We start from the raw sequence: 21,123 nt of genomic DNA, 5'->3' as shown, positions 1-21,123 counted from the left end.
AATTTCATCCGAATTTTTTTCACAGTTTTTCTGCATTATTAAATGTAATAACACAAACGTCGCTTTTATTTTTATTTGTAACATCTTAAACACATCGAAATGTTTTTTAACACGTTTATAAAAATATGATGATGGACAACTATAATAAATAAAACAAAAACAAAAAAAAAGAAGAAGAAGAAAAGAAAAGATAAATTCTAGAAACCACGTACGGAATGTCAAAAATTTGAACCATCTCCCAGGGGTGGAGTAACTGACGTGGTTTTTCAAAGAGGGGAAGGGGACAAAGAAAAGAAGAACAAAAGTGTAGCACGCTTAAGCATAACGCAAGGGTTGAAGAGGCTCTATTATTGTAAAGCAGCGGACGATGAGCCAGAGATTGCACTCTCGAGGGACCTACTCTCTCTCTTCCTCTCTTCTTTCTTCTCTTTTGCACTCTTTCGTTTAGTCCATTGCAAATACCCTTATTCTCTCTCATCCCTGTCGTCTCTTCGCGTCTTCCCATCCCTTTCCCACGACGAAATTGTATTTTCTTCGCGAGTTTGTGTGCATTTACCAACCACGTCAAATGAATGCATTTTTATGCACAGGAAAAATGTGTCGATTGTCAGGGGTTGATATATTTTATGTAATACGATTTAATACATACTCATATATACATATGCATGTATTAAACGATTGCTAAAAAACTTAAGGTCCAATCTTGCGTTTTTCCACATAGAATTCAATTAACGATCCCGTTAGTAGAATGAAGTCCTTAACGATAAGAGTACCCCACTCGAAATGAGTCCTTGAACCTACTACCCCTTTCCACGAGTAGGAAAGAGGAACATCGATGATTGGCGCTCGCTTAGATAAAATCGTTAACCCCTTGTTGTAGTTTCAACGTCGTTGACGTTCGCGTAAAATCCTTTTCTACAAAATTATATTTTATAAGTCTCAAATGGGAATTCTGTCTTCCATGATATCTTCTTCCTTCTTCTTCTTTTTTTCTCATAAATGATAATCCTTCGGGATGAACGTTTATTGAGATCGCGACGAGTAGTTGTGAAAAGATAAAATCTATGAGAATGCTTTAAAAAAAGAAAAACAAATTGGTAGGAACAATAAAATATTTGGATGGATTTTCTTTACCGCGAATTAATCGGAAAAGAAGATAACATATCGGATCGAAATTTGTGCGAATGTTAAATATCAAAGGGAAAAACGATGTGTTGGAGGGGCTGGGGGATGCATCAGGGGGATGCATCAGGGGAATACTTTATCCTTTCATCCGATTATTATTAATTCCATTGCAATCGAAACGTTGTTATTTGATCTTTCTCTTTGTATTATTTTTGCCCACAGGTCGTGACACCGCAAAAGTGTGGCGACGTGTACCTGTACGATTTACCAGCTAGTCGCGGAAGTCCTGCTCCACCATCCAGACACGATTCACCCCTAAATTCGAACAACGAACATTTGCACAATACAGGTAAAGTTAAAAACATAATTATGCAAAATGGTATATAACGACGATTAGTATTTTATATAATACGCGATCTTATCTCAAAAACAACAAAAAAAACAAAAAGGAAGGGAAACCGTATAATCTGTAAATAGTCGAAGAAGAGAAACTGTGATTTATCGCATTAGGTTCGAATAGAACGTGTTCGAGAAATAGGAATAAACGAATGTACGGTGAGGCATCTATCAGGAAACAAGACGATCGGAATTCGATAAGCCGATGCATTACCTCGAGATCTTACGGAGACATTTTAAACGATCCTCGGTACTATATATAGTTGGAAACATAACTTCCTGGAGCCGGAGGGAAAATTTCGCGCTTCGATATCGTCCGAGTGACCTCGTTTAATTCTAACCAAACGTCACGAGCATCACGATAATTCACGATAACCGTTGTTTCGCGCCAACCTATCAAACATTTTCTGAGATCTTAATCTATCTTAGACATATATTTTCCCTTTTGTTTTTTTATTGTTTAACTCAAGTAACCAGAATAATGTAGAATGATGATTCTCGTACATTCGCAGGACGATACATGACAAGCGCAAGAAGCTCAGTCGACAACGGTGGAGATGTGACCGACTGTTACGACGTTCCACCGCGTGCAATTCCTGTAATTCCATCCCCGGCAAGTAGTCCGAGTCCTGCACCATCTTGCTATGATATTCCAAGGCCACCGACATCCTGCACGCCAAACTCCAATTGTTCTGCTGGCTCTGGCATCACCCCTTTAGATTGTTACGACGTACCACGACCGTTGCAACCATTAACACCGAGTAGTTCGGCTTCCAGTTTGACCAACGATGGATCCCTCAGTGGATCCAATAGGTAAAATACACCCCTATCCTATATTTTATCAAATAGTTCATTTTATTTGATTATTATTCTATTTGATTATCTTCCCAGGTCGAGTCTCGCAGCTCCAGATTATGACGTGCCACGGCCACGTCTTCCAGCATCGTCGTTACCATCGCGGCACAACACACCGGTCCCTAAAACGCCAACGCCACCGCCACCTCCGATGCAAACTCAGCAAATTTATGACGTACCGATGAACAAGGAACTACCATTGGAATTGGATGCCGCGTTGGAAGGACTTCAGAGGTTGCAAAGTGAAGCTTCATCAGCGATAGCAAGGTTATTGGGTTTTGTTAGTCCAGGTTGGAGAACACCTCAACGACTGGATGCAACGTTGATGGATTTAAGGCTCGCAGCATTGAGATTGAGAACGTCTTTACATGATTTAGCTGAATTTGCCGAAGGTATTACTTGAAACTTAATCAAGGGAAATGATTATATCGTAATGAAATGATAAATCGTTCGATCGATTGAAGTGGTCCGCATTACGCACTTAGGTACGCTCGGTAACGCGGCCAAAGCGCCAGACAAAGGGCTGGCTACAAAATTACGGCCCTTGGTTAAGGCACTTCGTGACTCCGACAAACTCGTGCAGGAAGCCGCCACCGAATTGGATACGATGGAATGGGACGCGGGTAAACTCTGTCGCGGTGGTGGCGACACGCCGACACCTACCAATGGGCCACCACCACCTTCTCTTTTGCCAACTGTTCAACCGGATCCACTAGATCAGCTGATCGCGTGTGCACGAGCACTCACGGAAGACGTTCGTCAGGTCGCCAGTTTCATTCAGGTGAGCATCTGGTAACTACGATAACATGAACTAAATTCCTTGTCCTTTCTATGTTCTATTAACGTTTCCAAAAAATAAAGTATATCATGATTGCGATAATCTATCTCATTGTTTTGATACAAGATAATAAAACATTCTCTCTCTCATTGTAGGGAAACTCGACGTTATTGTTCAAACGATCTTCCATCATCTCGACGGGCAGCAGCAACAACAGCGGTGCCGGGGAAGATTACGATTACGTTAATCTCGATTCGAGAGAGGTCGTCGCAAAACAACGGGAAGAATTGAGGGCATCCTTACCACAAGAACTTCGTAGCAGTTACGATTTGCTCGTATCCGAGGCGGACAATGCGGCCATTCAAATGCCACCCACGACACCGACGCCCATGGATCCCAACGACAAACAATTGTTGGCATTCTATGCTGCTCAGGTGATAACGCATGGTGCACACCTAACTCATGCCATTGACGCCTTCTTGCAAACGGTCGAACATAATCAGCCACCCAAGGTGAGTCTCATGAATTCAAGAATAATTGATATACCCGTTTAGATATATAACTCTAATACAATTTTAGATTATTATATATTGTTGAATTATTGTACAGGTATTTCTGGCCCATGGCAAATTCGTCGTACTCAGTGCCCATCGACTCGTTCATATTGGTGACACGGTACACAGGAATGTTACAAGAAACGATGTCAGAACGCGAGTCCTTCAATGTGCTAATGCTTTGAACGAGGCACTCGCACAAACCGTATCTAAGACCAAACAGGCTGCACAATTTTTTCCTAGCGTTACTGCAGTACAAGAGATGGTTGATAGTGTCGTTGACGTTTCTCACTTGGCCAAAGATCTCAAAGTTGCCATGATACATGCTGCGCAACAGCCATGAATGTATTCTTGCACTACTAGCAACGAATCGCGTGATTGGATAATTAAAGCATGAGATGGATAGATGATTAAGGAAAGGGAAAGAGAAAAAAATGGAATAATCAATGTCTTCTTACAACAACATTTTGTAATAACTCGAAGAAGATATTTGAATGATCCTACGATGGGAAGAAAATGTTTAGGAGACTGTAATCAAATAGCGTCGTAATATTATCGACTGATCGTTAAAAGTTTAGCTATGACTGTAACTATCCTGGTTTCTGACGATTGAACGAATAAGATTTATAGTCTTTGGACGTGTCTTTTTAAGATGAACGGATAATACGAAGAGGGAAAATATTCTCGGAACTTGAACGTGTCTCCCCTTTTTTTTTTGTTCATCTTTTTAAAGATAAGGAATATCTAGGCCTATGATTTATTTAGAAATATGCAACTGCCAAAGCACAGGTATAGCAGTAGGGTTGAAGGGAGGCCAATTAAAAAGAAAAAAAAAAAAAAAATGATACAAGAAACAAAAAAAAACAAGAAAAAATTATAAAAACCGAAAAAAAAAGAAAAGAAAAGAAAAAACAAGAGTTTATATAAATGTATTTGAGAATTAAAAGTATTGTAGTATTTTATAGAGGAAACGTAAACGTGTCATTTTTCGAGTAGATGCGAAATCCGTACGTCGATTACACAAATATTTGGTACTTTCGTGCTAATTACAAGAGAGAGAAAGCTGCGTCCGGAACCAATCGTAATTTGCTAACAATTATTACCTGCCATATATCGAAAACTGCCTTTGAAAGTTTCTGAACAATTTTGATGGACTAAAAAGTAACGAAAAATTTACACACACACACACACAAGTTAATTATTAAATAAAAAATATTTAATAGTAATAAAATAATAATAATAATAATAATAATAACAATAACGATGATGATAATGATGATGATAATAATAATGATAATAATAATAATTAAAAAAACAAAAGAGAACACAGAGATCGGATTTTCTTTTAAAACGATCAAATTCACTCTAAACTATTGATTTTGATATTAGTTTAAATTAATATAACGTACATTAATATTACGTAACAACATCTCAAATTTTATACGAAATTTTTACGATGTCGGATTTTCTATTAATATTTTCTATCAAATTTATATCGGTTCCAATGTCCTTTTGTATTACATTTCTACAGCTCTTCCATTACAGCCTATGAAACGAAGTTCCGAAATTCTAAATAATTATTAATAAACGCGACACGGATCAATAGACGTTGACTATAAATAATTAGTGCTACGATTTACCAAAAAAAAAGGAAAGGAAGAAAAAAAAGAAACGATAATAAATAAATAAAAATATGCAGCAAAGTTCCATCTTCCTTCGCCGTTTATGAATCGAAGGATTTTTACTTGAACTATCGACGCGAAACTGTATTTATATACATATATATATTATTATTGGTCATTCGGTAGCAATTTTGTGATTAATACGATCGTTTAGAATGATTAATATATATATATATGTATATAACCCTTAAACATCGGAGCAAAATCAGCGTGCGCAGCTGTTTGAGCACAAAAACATAAAAATACCTCAGCAGATTTTGCGACGCCTAATTGCTATTATAGTACGAAATGGTACGTTAATGGTGATAGTTTATATCGCACTTTATTTTTTAGAGATTGTATAACCGAAAAAGAGAGAGAGAGAGAGAGAGAGAAAAAGTAAAAAAGAAAAAAGAAAAGGATAAAGAATAACGTAAGACGGATGTGATCTCTCGCTGACAAGCCGTGTATTATAATTTATTGGCAGTGTTCTGTAAAATAATGCATTTGTGCGACTATATAGCGTTCTTGTATATTTAGAATTTACATATATATATATATATATATAATACATATTATATATACATATAATATATATATATATATATAAAACATATTATATTAAATCTGGGAAAAAGAAATCTATTATTTTTACGTTTAAATAAAAACGTGGATTTCTTTTTCCCAGAGTTAATATAAATGGTTAAACAATTAGGTGCTCATCATACATGTCGATTAATTGTCTTTGAAGACACCAACACAGGCAGTAATATGTATATCAATTGATATTCTTTGTATCGAAACGTGTACACAACACACGTACGTATATTACTGTTTTAATTATCTCAGTATCGTTTAATGTCATATCCGCTTCTCTCATTTCCCTTTTGTACATTGTACCTGGATCAATTTGTTCGCAAATATCATAACTACGATGATACCACGTCGTTAGGATTGCTCGTACGTACCTATTTTTTTATCTTTATATCGTTCGAGCAGAAAATAAGAAATAATTGCGTTTATGGGAGTGGGCTTGGAGGAGGTGATTAACAGGGGGAGAAGAAAAAGCGCGTTTAACGTTGACAAACGTTCTTTTAAATGTTCTTGTTGTGCTTAAGAATCAAACGAACTACATACGAACACCAACGACTTTGTTCCTGATGATACTTACGATCCCATAAGATACTTTATGTACGTGAACGTTTTAAGTTATTATTCGGGCAGCATGTATTACGGAATGGATCAATCAATCGCGTTGTTTTAAGATCGTTTTAATGTAAATAGACGTATTTATACACATTATTATAATTAATCCTATTAAAAGCGACATATATGTATACACAAAATAGAATACAAGAATATGATAGCCAAATGCAACAGTGGAGTTAACGTATTCAAGAATCGTGCAATGCCAGATGTAATTTTTAAGTGTCAAATTGTACTCGAAGAAGTATTTACAGGATGCATTTATCGAATTTGCCACGAATTTTGTTTCGAACGAATGAATAAATTTCAAAATATCACTAAATAATTTGCAGAATCGATTTTTATTCTTATAGGTGCACGCCTTCGTTTCTCCTCTTTCCTTTAAAAGAAAAAAGTTTAATAATTTGTGTACACGTCTTCTTGATATTCTTCTCAAGTGAATAATTTTGGTTAAAAAATAAAGATTAACAATAATGCCTAACATTTAAAGAGAAGATTTATATTTTCCTGAGATACTTTGCATATTAAAAATTACATGTTTCAAGTACATTGTATTTAAAAGTAATTACAGGCAATATTTGTTGTTTCTGTTACAAACTATCAATCAAGTATGCACCATAGAACATAGAATCAATTCGATAACACCTTCAATTCCTACTTTTAAACACTAACAGATATCTTCATAATAATATATAAAACATTTCCAACGACATTTTGCATAATTTTTGTTTGTTTATGTTTATGTTGAAATTTTGTCGATGATGCATTGTTTGAACATTCAGTTGATTAGAATAAATCATTCAACATTTTCTTTCATTTTTGTTTCATGTGTGATTCTTGATCGAAAATAACATAAAATACTATGGCATGATGTTAATGTAATACATCACAATATGTTCAATGATCAATTTATATACAAGCGTGTATAAATATTCCAATCCAACTATGAATGATCGCAGCATCTACCGGCATGAATGTCCATATAAGTATCATTAAATACACTTTCCTTTTCCAAATGGAAAAATTTAAGATCACGCTTCATGGCGTAAGCATCTTCGCCGTCAGCATAATATTTCGGTTCTACTTCGGAAATTTCAAAATTTAAACTGCTTATGTATAGATTTAAAGCTGCTCGATTGCTTCTACGTACATGTAGGGATACATAATTTGCACCAAAGCACTCGACCATTGCTCTGGAAGCCTGATTCATAAGTTTTTGTGCAATACCAAGCCTTCTGTGAGATCGTTTCACAGCTAAACTGGTTATGTGTCCATGTGGATTATCTTCACAATCTTCTTCCATCTTTGCGAGAACATATCCGACTATTCTTCCTTTTTCATCTTCTGCTACGTAACTCAATTGTGGCCAAGACAAAGCATGATAAAGATAATACTTCATTTGATAATTTTCCGGCAAACATTGTAAATTACAATGTTGTATGTTCAACAGATCATCCGTGTTTGCACACCGTATGTTTATAGACATTTTGATGTTTCCTTTTAATATTATTCCAGATTAGATCTAAACTCTGCTCTTTAATGATACTTTATCACAAATCAATTATTCTATTGCACAGCGCAGAACTTATTCACGACGAACTTTCTTGATACGAGAACGAGCACTCTTCAAATCATTTACGGATGGAGACTCGCTCATTCCACCGAGTAATTCACGTACAAATCGGAATCGCGATAGGAAGAACTTCCAAACTAAGTACCAGCCTAAAAAAAAAAAATTGACAAATGTAATAGTTACGACAATGAATACAATACAATTAACCATCTAACATATTTATCAAATCCAAACAATAACAATGCATTATTATTCGTGCGTACACGTGATAGTGCAGGTTAAATACCTAGTCTCTTTAAATTCAGAGATTCGTATAATCATAAAATTAATATCAGCAGCTTGTTTATAGAAATTATTTTCCTCCTTCCGTTTCTTGCTTATTTATTCTTACCCAATAATACGAGGCCAAATACGATCAGTAGACTCGTTATCACGGAGAATGCTGCCAGAAGGATTTCCTGCATTATCGAGTTTTATACCTTGCAATACGAGATGGGAATAACTACCTACGATTAGATCCGCGATAGCAGTATCATAATATTTCTTTTCTTTTATAAAAACTACTTTTTTCACGACGAAAGATACCAATCTTGAATATGTACAAATTTTATGCGAGGAATTTAACACTGCACTACATCAAAATACGATCCAACTAATCGTTCAAGTACCGTTACACGCCATTTTGATATTCTGAGATATCAGTTACTATGTATGTGAGGTTATGATTTCCCCCTCCAACATTGTGATGATTTCTTGAAATTTTTCATAATCATCATCTTGATTAATAATTATCACATAAATAAAATGACTTACCAGATGTTCAAAGTCCGAATTCAGTATTTTATGAACCGATGGGAATGCAGATATTGGAAAATGTAACAAACAGTAAAATCGTTTTGAATGCCAATCCCTATTCGAGCCGACAGGAAGCAGACACTGGTCACGTGGTAAAGAAAGCGCTAGCTTTTATGCATGTTTCGTGCTTTTATGCACAAACCGTATAAACCTACTGCAATTGACCGATTTTACGCGCCAAATTTAAATTCATATCACAAATACGATTGTTCTTTAGTGATAAGTAATGTATTTATATTTATAAAATATCATATTTATGTATACATCTATTTATTCGTATCGTAATAAGGTATTCATTTTGATAAACGAATAAGATTGTAACTTACTTTATATGGTCATGGAAAGTATTCATATGGTGTGTATATATTTCAAAATTTATATCACAAACAGATTATTCCTTTTACAATATTCCCATCGTAATCAGATATCGATTTTCATAATCGATTAAGATTGTCACTTGTATATCATGACGCGGATTTATAAGTGTCACCTAAAGAAATAGTTAAAAAGAAAACGCTACTATTTTAAATTAAATTTGGATGTAAAATGCTGTAGAAATTGGGTGCTATTAGGCTATTGTGTGTTATGGTGAAACAGAGTTGTTGCAAATGGATTTGGATTCCGTTGATCATACTTTCTATACTTACGATAATAGAAAGTAAAAGACGTCAGAAAAGAGCTTTCAGTGTATCGCATAATTATCAACAACAGCATATTATTTCTAAAGAAAATCATCAGGATTTAACATCGAATTCTAATTGGACTCTAAATAAAAAATCCTTAAACGTAAATGCATTTGAAGAAACGATTATGATGACTGCGACTACTACTTCGTTATTCGATGTGAAGAAAATTGTTAAAAAAAAGACATTGTTAGATCTTGAAAAACCTATGCTTTTAGACGACATTAATAAACATTTCGATTTAAACGAATTGTCAAATGACACGCATATTCGAGTTAAAAGAACTGATTCAAAATTTGATAACCACCCTAAGTCATTGATACATTTGAGAAATAATTACTTAGAAGATCTAGCAAATTCCTTTTCAGGAAAATCTTCTAACAATTTTAACGAATATTACAATATTTCTAATCATCGAGACGTATCTTCTAATTCTAATGAAACATTTGTTAATAATCACATTACTGAAACAAATCATTACTTTAATAATCCTATTAACGATTCGATATTATCCAAAATTTGTTGTAACGATGACGAGAATAAAGTTGTTAAGGATGATTTAATAATATCAAATCTTGCTGAAGTTAATAAAACAAGATTTAAAAGGGAAAACAAATCTAACAAAAATGCAAGACGAAGAGTCGCAGGGCATGGGAAGAAAAGAAAAATGAAGAAACAACACTTGGGTGGGAAGGGTAAGAAAAAAGGTATTTCTTTTAAAGCTGCTAACAAACGTCATCCGAAGTCGTTAAAACCAATGTCCCATTTTAAAAGCAAACGAACTAATCATATGATTCGAAATAATTCACCTAAGATTATCGACAATTACAAGATCGATTCTAAAATGGAAATGGAAGATTCTAGTAATGATAAATCAAACATTGATGATGATATATCTCGTAAAAAAGATACGTCCGATAATAAAAGATCATCTCGTGAAAGAAATGACAACGAACAAGCTGAAATAACATCGATAAAAGAAAATAAAGATGCAATTTTGAACGATAGTGTACGAGATAAAAGAAGTTTGCATAAAAAAGATGATATTGTATTTACAAAAAGTGAAAGAACGATATCATCGTGGGCATCCAAAAATGGAAAATTTCGATCCAAGAGAAATGGAAGTAAAGATTTAATTATACCAAACTACCCTAACGTTCTTGAAACATCTTCATCGTTGTCAATTTTATCAGAAAATCAAATACCAAATGAAAAACCACGTGCGGATAGAGCAGTTAAATCAATCGAAGATATTAAAGAACTCGCAGAGAAATTAGTTAGCAAAGTAAGTTAAGTTCTAAACGTAGATACATATTATTTGCAAATTAACAATTTAACGGTATAGAAGTTTATTCGAAGGTGAACGAGTTGCAAAATTATTTGAGCTATGAAAACGAAAGATATAAAAACGAAGAAGAAAATAAAAAGAAGAAATTGGAATCAAGGGAGATTGAAGTTCCTCGAGATAACAAAACTATCGAGGAAGAAGTGGTGTTGGAAACACCAAAGTTAGTGGACGAATGTGTACGCATAGGTGATCTAAGTTCAGCCTTGAAAACGTTGAACGATAATAAAAATGCTAGTATCGACGATAAGATTACGATAAGGGAGGAATCGGAGACCGAAAAAATCAATTTGTTAAAGGATAGAATAACGAATCCATTGACGAAGAGGATTGTTAGAAAAAATCGAATTAAACGGAAATCACGTCGTAAGTGGGGCAGATGGACTGGTTGGAGCAGCTGCAGTGTCACCTGCGGTAAAGGTCGACAAATCAGATGGAGACATTGTTTACGCGATTGCAGTACAGTGGAAACTGAAATGGAAGAAAAGGCATGTCAAATGACTGCCTGTCCTCCTGGAAAATTTCTCGGGATATTTTAAATTTTTCGGATGACGACAATTGGTACGTTTTTGTTTTTTATTTTTTTTTTATATATATAATCTACGTTTCTCTCTATGACGAGTAAATTTTATATCTTTAAATTATTTTTTAAAAGCAACGCTGTACAACATGGCAAGCAATATATTATAGCTCTTGTATTTTATTATTATATTATTAAAAAAGGAGAGTTAACAAAAAAAAAAATGAAAAATTATAACATCGGGATAGTTATTGTCTTCATAATTGTGTAACAAATCGCTTCAAGTATATTTCTTTTTCTTATTATGAAATACACACAATATATTATACAGAATATTTTAAACAAATACCATCTTCTTACTTTTCTCTCACAAATATTCACAATTAACGACTGGGGTATTTCGTTGCATACAGGATAAATTAACTGCAGCTTTACTCTTAGCTTCTTTTGCTTTCGTCTAGAGCCGATAAAAGACGCGGTGTGGTCGTTCGATTTTTTGTTGTTTTATTTTTTTTTTCAGTAAAATATTTTTTTTTTCTGTCTTTTTTCCTGGGCATCCCCAAGTTCCGTTTAAATCTTTCAATATCCGGAAAAAACTATCGACTTCCACATTTTTGTTTTTGTTTTTAAACTTTGTAACGCACTTATACAATTTGTTTTAAATTAAAAATTTCAGTATTTCATCCTATAAAGTCCACTGTTCGCGTTCGTGCATTCTTAAAATATTCGTATCGTACACTATTTATACACACTATCCAACAATGATTTTTAATTGTCCGACATACGTGGACACACTTTTCTAATCTCGGCAGCTCGATATAAGCTCGTAATATATATATATATATATATATATATATATATATATGAAATATCACGTAGCGATCGATTAGTTTGTTACTGAAATTGTTCGCTCGTATTATAATATTGTAGTGCATATCTTTTTTACGATAAAATCACACGATCATTACTTATTTTAGAACATTGTACGTTAGAAAGATTTTTATCGCGCATTGGGTCACGCGAATATTATTTTTATTTCCCCTCCCCCTCATCCCCCCCGTCCTCCCTCCTCTTCCTTTTAAACAAATTAGGCGAGCGCGTTTTCTTTCGATGACGCGTTAAATTTTCAAATAGTATCATCGGGAACATATATAATTCGCGTTTGTGATTATGATGTTTTGTTTTTACTTTCCTTGCAAATTTTCTTATATATAGAAAAGGAAATATATATATATATATATATTTTATTATATTAAAAATGACCTTAGAAGCGATCAATTAAAATAAAGAAATGAGTAACGTGAAATAAAATATAACCATAAGTGTATTTTTTCATCTGCAGTTCTACCTATGGTTCGTAACCCAAAGGTACACATCATATTACATTTTTAGCAAAACTATAAAACGTCTCGATGCATCTATCTATTAGTAATATCTGTGTCTCTTGTGTCTGAGTAGCCACTTATACATTTAAGAAAACTAAAAAATAAAAAACAAAATGATCACAATGGTTAAACGCATACATTCTTCACGCGTTCCACACACATTCACAAATTGGTCTTCATTCATACGTTTATCTTGAAATTCTCAGTGGCAATTAGAATAAAATTGCGGAAAGAAGCCGTGTCAGGAATCCCCGCATGTCTTTTCCATTATGTTCTTCTTCTTCTTCTTCCTCTTTGTAGAATGATGACGAGTACTTGTAATATAATTCGACGATTCAATTAATCTTAAATTTAATCAAAGTTCTTCTGGTCGTCCCTTTGGTCGAAGGATATTGCGTGGAAGAATCGATGCACGTACAATCAACAGATTAGTGTTATAACAGTTTGTTTTTTGTTTTTTTATCCTCGATACAGTGAAAAAAATATTTATCATCCACAGAGATCAAAAAATATTAAAATACTATATTTCTAGCTTGTTCCATTTGTACATCCGGCACGTGATGATGATGCTCTTCTATTTCTGCTAAAAATCTGACGTCTCGATCGATATCCGAGCGCATTTGCTTAAGTCTTCTCTCTACGTTTTCTGCATGATCGCAACCTAACCAGTCAACTAAAGAAAAAGAAAAAGAAAAAAAAAAAAGAAACCAATTAAAATAACGAAGACAATTAACGATACATATTAATATTAATAAATGTTATTATTGTACTTACTACCCATAGTAATAACGTTCTGCGATAATGTTCTAGCTACGGCCAGTCTTACATTCGGAACTTTATCCCAAGATAGATTTACAAGACTCGGTAACATTTCCTTGACAAAGTTTTCACCGCTAATCGCATGGCCAATGATCAATTGGGCACAGAGAAGAGCATAGGTTTGCCTGAGAACCCATTTATCGGGATTCATCGCAAGTGTTTCTCTGAGTTCTTGTATAAGTGCCATGGCAAGAGGTTCATCGGTAGAAAGATGAGAAACTATTCGAGTTACCTATAATAATAATAATAAAATAACATTGGTAAATTGGGATTATAAGATTAAACACACACAAAAAAAAAGCATTTGACGATAAAAAGATAGGACTGTAATAATAATCTTTACCAGTATAAGCGCAATTTGTCTAACAGCAGCAACTTTGTCGACGAGTAATTTCAAAGACAAAGGTGCGATGTATTTAGCTACGTCGTTGGCATTGAAAAGTGTAATCACTTCGAGAAGTTGACTGGCAAATTCCTTTCTAAACCTCCAATTCCATTCGTTATCGGTGACAAGAAAATTATGTAACCTCGGTAAGTAGTGCCAACGATAGGAAGGCTTAAGAATTTTAAGAAACGTTGCTAGATGCTTCAAAACACCGATCCTAACTTCATCGAGATCCTTAATGAAGCCATCGTAAATAGGCACGAGATCATTGGCAGCAATTTCTTCGCCTAATATTATCGCTATTTCATGAATGCTAGATGCTAATGTACGTCTAACCTTCCATTGTTTTGCACCTGCTAAAGATTGATAAGCTTTCTTCAAATAATGCCAATTGGCTTTACCTAACGTGAATGCAACCGCGGGAAAACTGAAGGCACAGTGATATGGGATTTCTCCTTCTTCGCATAATTCAGGCTCGGCCATCGATACAAAATAATCAACTAGATCTTGAGGTACGATATCTTGAGGTACGATATCTTGAGGTACGATATCTTGAGGTATGATATCTTGAGGTACGATATTTTGATTTTTCTTAGATGTATACGCCTTACCGTTACTCCTGTCGAATGATAATTTTGGTATATTTATGGTGGTATCTGTTGTGCTGTCATCGGCGGTCCATATCGCTGAACAATTATTATCATTTTCATCATCTTTTTCTTCTTTCTCTTCTTTCTTATTTGTTCGATTATCAACGTTGTTACTATTATTATTACTACTACTACTACTACTACTACTACATTTATCCGAACTATCCACCTTTTTCGTGGCTATCGTTGAACTATTCGTTGCATCTGTGTTGTTCTTACAATCAGTTTTATTTTCTATATTTGTATTATTATTATTATTATTATTGTTATTAGCCGCCTTGATTTTTTCCGATGATTTTTGAGCGGCCAAGACTAGGGGATCATCGAGAGGTATTTCAGGTGGTATATAATAGTAAAGAAATGTATTGAATTTTTCTGTCTCGTCTGCCTCCTCACTTTTCTTGTTTTCTGTCATTTGATTTTTTTGCGCCTATAAAATAATATATATTATCATTAAATATCTTCTCAAATTATATTGTGATTTATAATAATGTATTTATTATATAAATTAATCAATCCCATTACCTTCATTTTGTGTGCTTTGATAGGATAATTAAACATAGAACTTTTTTGCGTTTGCTCGTAAACTTCCATCAAACAATTAATATCTAATACATCTCTAATATCGTAATCTTCCGAATCGAATGTTTGATTACGTATCGCACACTTTGTGGGAAACGTTCCTTCGTAGGAGTATCGTATGCTCGAAGTAAGATCACTTTCGTTACCGCTGTTATTTTTTTCGGCACTGCAAATTATCATTATTATTATATTTTCTATTAATACATCATTTAGCAAATGATCAGAGAAAAATTTACTTGAAATTATCATCCTGTTGACTGGTGAACACCAACTCGCCGTCTTGATTATAAGTAACATCGGTGAATTGTTTAGCAAAGGTTGATATGAAAGGACCAAGAATTTGAAAGGCGCTTGTTCTAACCCATTTGGAATCGTCGTTTAGATGGGTTGCTAAAATATCCGCCAATAATATTCGACGATAAGGAAAAGATACGCAACAGGAAACTGGCATCATTACGTCAACGCAAGCTTTTCTGACACCCCAAACCCTGTCCAAGCACAATTGGACAAATACTGGAAACTGAAATAATATATTTATATATATATATTATAACAATTAACATTTAACATTCGTACTAATAATACACATTTTACGTATGTGTATATTAAACTTACCAATTTTTGAAGAAGAGCTTTTTTTCCAACCGCTGTACACATTTCTCCAAAATGTAATACGCACATCCTTCTAACGTGAAATATATTATCTTCACAAAGAGCTATGTATCTGTCCAAGAAGACCTTTTCTGTGAGCTCTTTACCAATAAGCAGTGCCATTTTACTCATGAGCTGTGGGCCGACATAAAATGCAATATAATGCTTAATAAAAGGGGATTTAACTCGGAATAATAAAAACCATTGCTAATTTGGGAATAAACGACTCGTGAAAAAGTATAATATGTTTTACAAAATTGTCTAGTTTATATTAGAAAAATTCTATATTAATCGTACACACGTTGCTGTTGTTCTTGTTCTTGTTGTTAGTTAAGTTATTTGATATAATTATCGAGTTCGCAATAAATCGAAAGATAAATAATACAGATTAAATACTAACGTGACACAAATAGAAATAATATAATTAAATGATACAATACTTAATGTTATATATATAAATATATTTGTATAAAACAATACGTACAACAAAACCTGTTGGCTTCTTGAAGATTCATATCGTTCCGTCCCGCTCATCAAAGCTGGCTGTGATATGAAGGATAAATGAAATCCACATCACAACCACTCTGATGAGAGGGAACAGTCGATCAAATTCTGTTTGTGTTTTGGCATTTTTCTCTTATTGAAATGAAATTATTCTAATAAATAAGAGGATTATAATACAATAAAACCGAAAAAATTACAACAGAAAATATATTCTTCTTCTTCTTCTTCGTCATTAAAATTATTTAAAAGTGATTTTATATGTATGGGGGGGGGGGCGGGGGGCCCGGAGGGAATCGTTGATTTTTATTATTATATATCCTTCTCGTAGAATTTGAAATTTGTTCTGATGGAAAATCGTGTCGCAGCCCTCATCAAAGCTGGCTGTGATATGAATAGTTTTATTAGCATACGACAACCACTTTGTGAGCGACGCGAACACGATAAATAAACCTTTTGTTTTTTTTCTGTTCTCCCCTTTCCGAATTGTTACAATTTTTAGAAAAAGTTTTCAATTGGAATCATCATCGTCATCATTATCGATGGAATTGTTGTTATACTCGAGATTTTTCGTAACTTCTTTTGTGTTATTTTCGGAATTGCAGATGAACAAGAGGCTGCTTTTTAACCCCCTCCTCCCTTCCACCTTCGCTTTTTTTTTTACATTTTTGTATTTCTTTTTCTCTCTCCTTTTTTATTCCTCTCAGAATTATTTTCTTCTTTCTTTTTCTTCAATGAGTTTAGGAAGGAACTTGTGAAGATCCAACGATGCGAAAAAAACCCCGATCCAAACATCAAAAATGGCTGTGATATGAAATCAAAAGAAAAAGTTACACGTCACAGCCAATTTGACGATTGGATCGCGTTTACCCCTTGATGTTTTTAATAGTTTCTTCTTTCTATGATGAACAAAATTTGATTTTTCTTTCCCCCTTACCCCCATTTTTCCCCATTCTCCCTCTCTCGCGTTGATAATCGATCGTCGAACGTGATTCGCATCTGAAAAGCAATCAATATCTTTGGTAAAATGGTTGAAAAGCGTGACAGAGACAGCCTACACTCTCTTCCTTCTTCCTCCCCATCCTCCTTCTTCATGGGGGTGAGAAAGAAAATCAATATTATTCTGGAAGATCCTCTTCCTTCTCCCCTGACGATCGGTTTTGCGGGCCAAGGTCATCAAAATGGCTGTGATATGACTCGCAACATTCCACAGCCAATTTGATTTATCGGACCGCAAACATTTTCGAAAAGAAAAAACCTTTTCGCATTTAGTTTGTATTGTATCCTCCTCTCATTTTTATTTGCCAACAATCACCATTCTCGAAAATCTTTTTCCCCCATTTTTTTTCATGTTCGATCTTCTTCTTCTTCTTCTTCTTCTTTTTTTCTATTATTTCCTTCTTTCTTGAGATTCTTTGAAAAGGGGCAACACACTCGTTAGCGTCAACATTGTTTCCCCACATTTTACCTTTACCTTTACCTTTCTATCTTTCTATCTTTCTCACACTCATTTAATCTTTCTTGCTCAGTTTCCCTCTAATTCCTCACACCCTTCTCCTCCTCCTCCTCCTCCTCTCGCGCTCTCGTTTTAAACAGCGTTGAGGAAGGACACAATTTTGCTCATCAAAGCTGGCTGTGATAGTTGATCTCTATGACAAACCAGCTTTGATGGTAAAAGCATGCCCCTATATATCTATTGAGGATCGTTCTCGTCGTGTGTGTATATATATGTGTCTGTGTGTGTGTGTGTGTTTTATCTTTTTCTAAAGTATTTCTATCTCTCTTCATTTTGTTCTCACACATTATCATTATTTTTCTTTCTTTTATCAACTCCTATAAACATATTCCTTCTTCCAAAGTATAAATCATGAACCTTTTCGTAACATTTTAACGGCCACGTGATGAATCGAATGGAATCGAATTTTCGAAAATGAACAGAGAAAAATATTCTAATGGCGATGAAATGGGTTATGGGTTGAATGGGGCTGGGGTTGGGGTTGGGGAGGGAAAGGGGGTTGAAGAAGAAAATGAAGGGTGGACAATTTCCCCCTCTCCCCGGATTCTCGTGTCGATGAGTGGTTGTTGTTGTTGTTGTTGTTGAGAAGAAGAAGAGGTTGGTTGTTGTTGTTGAAGGGGTTCAACGAACGCCACATGAAAGACAAGGTAGTGAGACGCGATTGCGTGAGAACATCTCACTACCCATGTCTTTCAGGCGGAATCCGTCGAAGATATTATAATATGGTGGTTCGGGGGGTTCAGGGGGTTCGAGGGGGTTCGGGCTGTGCAGACATTGGATATCGGTTGCTAATGTTGAAAAGAATTTTTACACTCGAAACGAATACCTGAGAATAAGAAAGAAAAATTCTATCTTCTGAATTTATTAATTCATTTCTTTTTTTTTTTTTTCTTTTATATATTTATATTCGTTGATTTGTAATTTTTGTGAACTATTTTTTCGGTTTCGTTAATATCATTCTCTAATTCTTAAGTATTCGTGTTTGTTTTGTTTGTTTTTTCGATGATAATTGAAACAAAAATTTGTTTCAATGAAATTGAATTATGTAAAACGATACGCGAATATTAATAATAATGATGATGATAATGAAAATTGGTGGTTTATTATTAAAATATTAAATTCGATGGAAACTTACAGAAATTCCTGAATTCAAGTATTCGACTGTCATGCGGGATAATTCTTCTACTATTGGACAGATTTCGGTCTCAATAATCTTCGTTTCTAACATTCCGTGTTTGATCAAAACTAACAATGCTTCTTGCGCAGATTGCCGTACCTGCAAGGTAAACAATAAAATCTTCATTAATTTTCGTGAGTATTTTGTTTTGTTGAACGATGAAACAGTAAAGAAGAAAACAAAAAAAGATACAAAAATAAAAATTGAACAATGTCTGGTACAATTGTAGTTCAACTTACTTGACTGTCAACATCTAGAAGATATTTTTTGATAATACTAAGGATGCCATCGTGAAGTACATCGCCAAATAAATGGGGAGCTTCCCTGACGATCATAGCAGCGTATGGCAACTGATCCACCAAATCTAAACGAATCGCAATTTCTGAAAATATAAATCATTTCTATTTCAATAATCATTCATTGTGTGATACAAAATTGTGTAATTCTGTTATATTTAATAATATATAAGTTTCAAAGGGAATTATAGACAGTTAATAAATCTGATGAACAATTTATTTTCAACTTGTTGTTGTTTATTTATTAACTGTCTATAATTTCCTTTGAAACTTATATATTAATATATTGTTTGGACAAGAATATTGATAATTAAGTTATGTTTAATATATATATCAATGAAAAGTGATTGTTTATATTAACCCCATATCGTAAAATAACTAACTATCTCATTTATAAGATAGAAATAATAATCAAGGGAGTGTTTTGATTATTACCATGCTACCTAATGAGACCTAAATTACCAAGTTTTGTGGTTACACGAAGTGATAATGTTATCGAGACTCAACATCGTCACTTTTATTCATATATAACCTGTAATATATACTTATTCCCACGAATATATGTAACGTCAACGTGTGACGATCGTAGATAAAAGAATTACTTTTTTTTTTTCTGTGTGTGTTTTTTTTTAAGACAATAATAATCAGAAACACGATTCAGTTTAATATCTTTTCTGCATTCCGTGCAAATAAATGATTATTACGATAATGAGAAACGAGAAGTAGTAGCTTTGGTATCGAATTAGAAAAATAAAACGCGAAATGGGAATTAGAAAGAACGATGAAAAAGTAATCTCATCTATCCCATATCTTTTTTTTTTTTTTTAGATTTATTCGATAATATCATTAGAAAAGCTAACAAAAATGTGGATAGAAATTATAATGATCCTTTTTTTTTTTTTTTACACAAGAAAACAATCAAATTGTGTCTTCTAAACCTTTTTTTTTTTACAGTTGATCTCGCACAGGGGGAAAAAAAGAGAACAAAAAAAGAATGAGAATAAAAGAGAAAGAGAGAGAGAAAAATGGAGGCCTTTCTCGGATGATTTCTGTAAACCTTAGAAGGGTCCAAGGGTCGAAGTCCCTTTTATAACGAAATACCTCAATGGCGGAAAATGGACGTAAAATGGGGTGGGGCGTGCTCGGAAAAAAGAATTCTGTAAAAACCGGCGCAGCACGGTTTTACCGACTTAGGAAAAATCCTCGCACCTTTCCGAAAGGAACAACCTTTTTTTTTTCAATCGAGAACCTTTTTATAAAAGGGAGAACAGCAACAAAAAAATCCTAGCCGATTTTAACCGAAGACAAACATTTTTGTAACTTTTTCTTTTTGTCCAATTATCGAAACGCTTTTTTTTCGAACGAAAATTTCATTTTCCTAAAAAATAATGCAACGAAAATGAACAATTATGTTGATTAATCTTTACGTGAAACTTTATCGTTTGATACGATCTAAGAATAAAACAGAAAAAAAGTAAAGAACGTTGGAATATAATTGACTTACCGAATTATTTGATTTTATGTGGATATTTGAACACACGTAGCAACAAATTCAACCGATTTTATATATCTCGATATAAATTTTCATTGCATAGAAAAATATTATATAG

General features: G+C 33.9%; 3 protein-coding genes across 9 annotated transcripts in view; 1 reads left to right on the top strand and 2 right to left on the bottom strand.

Moving 5' to 3' along the window:
* Positions 1 to 1,327: 1,327 nt before the first annotated feature.
* Positions 1,328 to 4,551, top strand: LOC106786853 (breast cancer anti-estrogen resistance protein 1-like). Its single transcript, XM_014748694.1, has 6 exons — positions 1,328 to 1,474; positions 2,034 to 2,334; positions 2,413 to 2,768; positions 2,841 to 3,157; positions 3,310 to 3,666; positions 3,764 to 4,551. Exons 2-6 carry the CDS (start codon positions 2,042 to 2,044, stop codon positions 4,049 to 4,051), a joined length of 1,611 nt encoding a protein of 536 aa, XP_014604180.1. The 5' UTR covers positions 1,328 to 1,474; positions 2,034 to 2,041; the 3' UTR covers positions 4,052 to 4,551.
* Positions 4,552 to 6,441: 1,890 nt separating this feature from the next.
* Positions 6,442 to 9,123, bottom strand: LOC106786854 (N-alpha-acetyltransferase 11). 4 transcript variants are annotated; one of them, XM_014748696.1, is made up of 2 exons: positions 8,962 to 9,123; positions 6,442 to 8,297 (listed from the first exon to the last, which is right to left on the bottom strand). In XM_014748696.1, the coding sequence occupies exon 2, from the start codon at positions 8,059 to 8,061 to the stop codon at positions 7,519 to 7,521; it is 543 nt and encodes a 180-aa protein (XP_014604182.1). In that variant the 5' UTR covers positions 8,062 to 8,297; positions 8,962 to 9,123; the 3' UTR covers positions 6,442 to 7,518. The 4 variants fall into 4 exon arrangements, with proteins under 4 accessions (XP_014604182.1, XP_014604181.1, XP_014604183.1 ...); XM_014748695.1 differs by lacking the exon at positions 8,962 to 9,123 and adding an exon at positions 8,540 to 8,856; XM_014748697.1 differs by lacking the exon at positions 8,962 to 9,123 and adding an exon at positions 8,435 to 8,533.
* A 3,734-nt stretch (positions 9,124 to 12,857) lies between these two features.
* Positions 12,858 to 21,123, bottom strand: part of LOC106786852 (serine/threonine-protein phosphatase 4 regulatory subunit 1-like) — a 131,702-nt gene continuing 123,436 nt past the window's right edge. For all 4 annotated transcript variants that reach the window (XM_014748689.1, XM_014748690.1, XM_014748692.1 and 1 more), the window contains 8 exons: positions 19,457 to 19,599; positions 19,176 to 19,316; positions 15,988 to 16,158; positions 15,609 to 15,892; positions 15,316 to 15,538; positions 14,099 to 15,220; positions 13,711 to 13,987; positions 12,858 to 13,609 (listed from right to left, as the gene is read on the bottom strand). In XM_014748689.1, coding sequence (XP_014604175.1) covers positions 13,449 to 13,609; positions 13,711 to 13,987; positions 14,099 to 15,220; positions 15,316 to 15,538; positions 15,609 to 15,892; positions 15,988 to 16,158; positions 19,176 to 19,316; positions 19,457 to 19,599 — 2,522 coding nt within the window. In that variant the 3' untranslated portion in view covers positions 12,858 to 13,448. The remainder of the gene's footprint in view (positions 13,610 to 13,710; positions 13,988 to 14,098; positions 15,221 to 15,315; positions 15,539 to 15,608; positions 15,893 to 15,987; positions 16,159 to 19,175; positions 19,317 to 19,456; positions 19,600 to 21,123) is intronic.

Source organism: Polistes canadensis, unplaced genomic scaffold, assembly GCF_001313835.1.
Source record: "Polistes canadensis isolate GaletaPanama2010 unplaced genomic scaffold, ASM131383v1 scaffold_85, whole genome shotgun sequence".
Taxonomy (NCBI): domain Eukaryota; kingdom Metazoa; phylum Arthropoda; class Insecta; order Hymenoptera; family Vespidae; genus Polistes; species Polistes canadensis.
This window is presented reverse-complemented; position numbering and strand designations above follow the sequence as displayed.

Bases quoted from the DNA above. Each gene is read 5' to 3' on its own strand.
- LOC106786853 (XM_014748694.1), top strand. From the start codon at position 2,042: ATGACAAGCGCAAGAAGCTCAGTCGACAACGGTGGAGATGTGACCGAC. The intron at 2,335-2,412 runs GTAAAATACACC...TTATCTTCCCAG, and splicing joins TCCCTCAGTGGATCCAATAG to GTCGAGTCTCGCAGCTCCAG. The intron at 2,769-2,840 runs GTATTACTTGAA...GATCGATTGAAG, and splicing joins TTTAGCTGAATTTGCCGAAG to TGGTCCGCATTACGCACTTA.
- LOC106786854 (XM_014748696.1), bottom strand. From the start codon at position 8,061: ATGTCTATAAACATACGGTGTGCAAACACGGATGATCTGTTGAACATA.